Source organism: Sinocyclocheilus grahami, unplaced genomic scaffold, assembly GCF_001515645.1.
Source record: "Sinocyclocheilus grahami isolate Dianchi unplaced genomic scaffold, SAMN03320097.WGS_v1.1 scaffold307.1, whole genome shotgun sequence".
Taxonomy (NCBI): domain Eukaryota; kingdom Metazoa; phylum Chordata; class Actinopteri; order Cypriniformes; family Cyprinidae; genus Sinocyclocheilus; species Sinocyclocheilus grahami.
This window is the reverse complement of record NW_015505486.1, coordinates 10,196-15,007: the sequence shown is the minus strand read 5'-3', so window position 1 is coordinate 15,007 and position 4,812 is coordinate 10,196. Positions and strand designations below refer to the sequence as shown.

Below are 4,812 nucleotides of genomic sequence, written 5' to 3'. Positions count from 1 at the left end.
GTAGTTATTGTTCCTGAATCACAAATTATATTTGTATTTGTTGTCTGAATTCTGTTTTCTCTCGTCTTTATTCTGAATTTTCTTCAGCACACGATCGACTAGAGAAGGAGAAGAGAGGACTACAACAGGGTGAATCTGTCTTTATTATGTTATTAACTCATTATTCATTTAAAGTCTGTTGTCAGGCATAAAACACAGTTATGTGTGCATTCATTTATCTTGTGTATATCTTGGGTCTGGTTAATGGTCACCAGTTGTGTATATAATGTATATTTATTCAGGTCTGTCATGACTGGTTGCAAAAAAGACAATATAGAGCTGGATCTAAGCGCAAGCAGTACTGTTTAATAAAAAATAACACAAAAGAAACAGAGCACTGAACAACCAACTTAAAAATGAGAAGATAATGAACCAAAACCAAGGCTATAAATACACGAGGGCATTACATGGGTCAGGGGTAACTAAATGAGTAACCAAGGCAACAAACACAGTAATTAACACAGGCGGGAAAACTAGAACTAAGAAAACATGCACAAAAACACAAAACAGAACCTAATCCTGATCCTGCGCAGGTTCTTGTATCATGATGGTGCTGAACAAACTCAGGGTTACAGAATTAGTTTTGACTTGACAAAACCAAACCAAACCAGTCCAATCCATCTTTGTTGGTACCATGACACTGATCATCAACTTTCTCTGTCAACTCTGAGATATAGCTTTATGGAGCACGTGCACATGAAAGTGTGACATCAGTAATGAACAGCCAATCACATGCCTTGAAACTGTGATTCATTTCTCACGAGAGAGTCTGTGCGATTTACTGCCAAAGATTGAAAAATATAAAGAATTTAAACACATTTACACAGTAAGATGAAAAGAGCTGTCCATGAAAGAGGACAACTTAAAGAAAACATCTTGCCATATCAGTGCAAGTGATAGTTGTGAAGTTGTGAAGTGTATATAGTTTATATAATTAATAATATATATAGGTATACAGATACTCAACAATCTAAGCTCATATGTCATGTTTAAAGCTTTATCTATCTAAAGCTTATTTATATTTCATATTATCTGTGTGTATTTATATTCATTTAAAATAAAAGCTTATTTATTAAACTAAAATTGCTAAAATGGATTAAGGGTATAATAATTATGTAAATCATATAAAATAATTACAATAAATAATGATTACTAAAAGCCAGACGATCTTTAAATATGTTTTACTATGTAGTGTCATTTACTTTGGAGCAAGAGAAACTGGAGGAGTAATTTTACTGTGTCAGAGCTGTGTCAGTTTACTCAAAGCTGATTGGTCAGATTTCAGTTTGTGATCTCTAAACCAGAACATAATCTGCCCCGGAGCAGGTTATCTGTGGAGCGATGAACACCGCTGAAAGCCAAACCACTTTCATGGTGCCTAAAACCCAGAGTTGGCACAAACTAAACTGAAACTTACCTGTGGTCAGCTAAACCAGCTTCATGGCTCCTGATGTGCACTCGTGTGGCATTAACACACACTATAAACACAACTAAATGATCATAACTTGTTTGTCAGAGTGATAAAAGTGATTGAATTTTAATGTTTTCTCATCTTTTTCATAATTCTTTTTAGAACGTGAACAACTTTTAGAAAGTCTGAAGACAATTATACCTAAAGTTGAATTTGTTTTATATGGCTTAATTAAAATATAAATTCATTACTTATAAATTATTTAGCAAACAATGAATGAATATGCTGTGCATTCATATATGTATTCAATTCATTAAATTGTATTACAAGATATATAAACTGTGTAAATCTTCTTGGATTTTGTTCGTCTTCAAGTGGTGGATAAAAAATAACTTTATTGATCTAAAGATGAATTCTGTTCTGAAGCCTTTATAACTTCATACTTTCTGTTTTTAGCTCTCACACATTTAAGAACACACTCGGGTGAGTAAAAGGGCATAAATATTTATTTTAATTAAAGGCATATTTTATAGCATAATTACTTTAATATATTAATTATTTATATTAATTATTTATTTTACATTCATAACTAAATAAAAGCAAGACAAAATTATTTGAAAATGAAAATGAAACAGGACAATCAGAACATTTTAGTCTATCAGCAGTAGATGTGAAAATTATGAACATTATTGCTTATAATTAAACATTACATTTATTTACAATTAATGGTGTATCTTTATTTAGTTTATCTTGTAAAGTTCTCATGATTCCTATAAAGATAAATAATTTATTATATACTCATCTGTAAAGCATATGAATTTCCAATATTTTCCACAGTGAATGTGATTCTGGATGCTGATACGGCTCATCCACATCTCATCGTGTCTGATGATGGGAAACAAGTGAGATGTGAAAACACACAAATGAATCGAGTGAATGGAGGAAAAGACAGATTTAATGATTATCTTGGTGTTCTTGGGAAGGAGGGATTCTCCTCAGGGTGTTTCTACTTTGAGGTGCAGGTGAACGGACAAACTAAGTGGGATTTAGGAGTGACCAGAGAATCTGTTAACAGGAAGGGCTGGATCAGTCTGAGTCCTGAGAATGGATACTGGATTGTGGGACGGAGAGATGGGTTGTATCGAGCTCACGATTCTTCTGCTTCCTTTTTTTCTCTGAGTGTGAATCCTCAGAGGGTCAGTGTGTTTGTGGATTATAAGAAAGGTCTCATCTTCTTTAATGATGTGGAGTCCAGCTCTCATATCTACTCTTACACTAATCAGTCTTTTAATGAGAAACTCTATCCATTTGTTTGTTTGGGGTATGAGAGTAATGAAAACCCCACACCACTGATCATCTGTGATGATTACTACTGAGATCAGTGAATTTACATGATCAACTGAAATAAAAGAAAACACAAATAAAAGGGTAACGGCAATAAATAGATAGTAAAGTTCGAGGACAAACTTTGAAGTTGGCTTGAGAAAGGCAGGCCCAAAAGTTTTTTTTTAAGTTTTAAAAGTTTGATGGTTTTCATTTTCTTTGAAATAGTTTAAAAAAATTAAAGTCTGGATGTATTGAAGGCAATACAGTCTATTAGAAAAACTGATTTTTGACAGTTGGAGTTTGAATAGTCTTGGCTCATTTGAACTGGGATTTTTATGATTTTTAATCTTCAGTTTTCAATCTTCAAGTCCGATCAGTTAGGAAAGATAGCAACTAACTTCTGATCAGTCTGAAGATCTGAGCTGAGTTCAGTGGTTGTAGAGTTAAAGCTCTAGGAGGAGTTACAGTCAACAGAAGAAGAAGAAGAAGTTGAAATAGTATTTCAGTAAGTTGGCTTTTTCAAGCCAACTTAAATATTAAATATTATTTACACTACCAGTCAACAATTTGGACACACAAGGGTGATTTTATGTTTACTGTGATCTTAAAATATTTTGATTTAAAGACTTCTGCTTAAATGACTTTGTACAAGAATATACATAATGGCTGTATGAATTTCTTTACAAGATCGATGCTTTACTTCAACATGAATAATGTTTTGATCTGGAGCAGAAAATGAATGAAGAGCATCATGAAGATACAGTTATACTGTTCCTTCTTTAATAGTGTTTGTTGATGAATGTTCTTCATTTTCAATTTGATTTCTCACTGATTTTGTATTTCACTGAATTGTGTCTTTCCAACCCTGTTTTAATTTCTTGTTGTCATGTTATCATTATGTCTGAGCCTCTCTGTTCGAGACAAAATAGATTTTTACTGCCAAGCTCCTACAAGGACTGTTACATTTACTCGGTTTTGTGTACCTTGTGTTTTTGATATTTGGACCTTTAGGTTGAATTCTGCCCTGTTTTGTTCATGTTTCCTGTTCTGTTTGCAGTCCTTTTAGTTCCCTGATTGTTTCCAGGAGTGTCTTGTTAGCTCTTGTGTATTTAAACTCCAGTGTTCCTGTGGTCTTTGTCGGTCTTGTCCATTGTTGGATGTGTTGTTGGTGTTTTCAGCAAATACATACTGTATGCATATCTCTTTATTTATACAGTTCTGTATAGAGTAAATAATGCACAAATCTGTACATAAATCTACTGTTCCAGATTCCTACGCATTATTTATTAAGTTTTACTATTTTAAATGTTTTTTTTTTCGGTTCTCCTGTCAGATGTGTATGTATGCATGCATGTATGTATGTACCAGGAGCACCTTAAAAAAAACACAGCAAATTCCTTGTGTGTTTGCGCACACCTGGCGAATAAAGCTAATTCTGATTCTGCACTTGTGCTTCTTGGATTATAGTTTGTGTAATAAATACTGTATTTAGATCCTACTCTCCCTCATCTCTGAGTGTTCGTGTCATTACAAGGACTAAGTAAGTGTCATAATAATAGTTCATGCAACTAAATGCAAGTTCTGTATAGTCTAAATCTTCTGAAGTTATTCAGTGACAATCATTCCCTCTGTTAGAGCTTGCAAATCTCTGAAAGTGTAATGACTGATGTAAATGCAGTACTGTGACATCTTTCATTCAGCTCTTTTATAAATATTTTTATATGTGCTCAATATGAGAGTCTGTACTTTGTTTTGTAGGTAAAAGTTTGGAGGACATCAGTCGTCCTGATTTCAGGTGCAAATGTGCTCAGTGTGTTTGCTGGAATAATGATAGCTGCGTCATAACAGAAGTCAAACTTTAGGTGTAAAGATAAAGTATAAAATTGATTGTGTTTATAAAATGTAAATTCCAAGGACTGAAGGGGACTAACAGTTATGTTCTGAATATGTTGGTTTCAAACTAAACAACTTCAGAACCTTCTGGATTTAGAATTTTTTTTTTTTTGTTATTTTCTCTTCCAAACAAAAAAACTCTG

At 33.2% G+C, this 4,812-nt stretch overlaps 1 protein-coding gene across 1 annotated transcript in view; it reads left to right on the top strand.

The window, feature by feature from the left end:
- LOC107601539 (butyrophilin subfamily 1 member A1-like) overlaps nt 1–2,904 on the top strand; it is a 13,453-nt gene extending 10,549 nt beyond the window's left edge. The window contains exons 6-8 of the mRNA XM_016293775.1: nt 88–129; nt 1,907–1,933; nt 2,288–2,904. Coding sequence (XP_016149261.1) covers nt 88–129; nt 1,907–1,933; nt 2,288–2,826 — 608 coding nt within the window. The 3' untranslated portion in view covers nt 2,827–2,904. The remainder of the gene's footprint in view (nt 1–87; nt 130–1,906; nt 1,934–2,287) is intronic.
- The last annotated feature ends 1,908 nt before the right edge of the window (nt 2,905–4,812 follow it).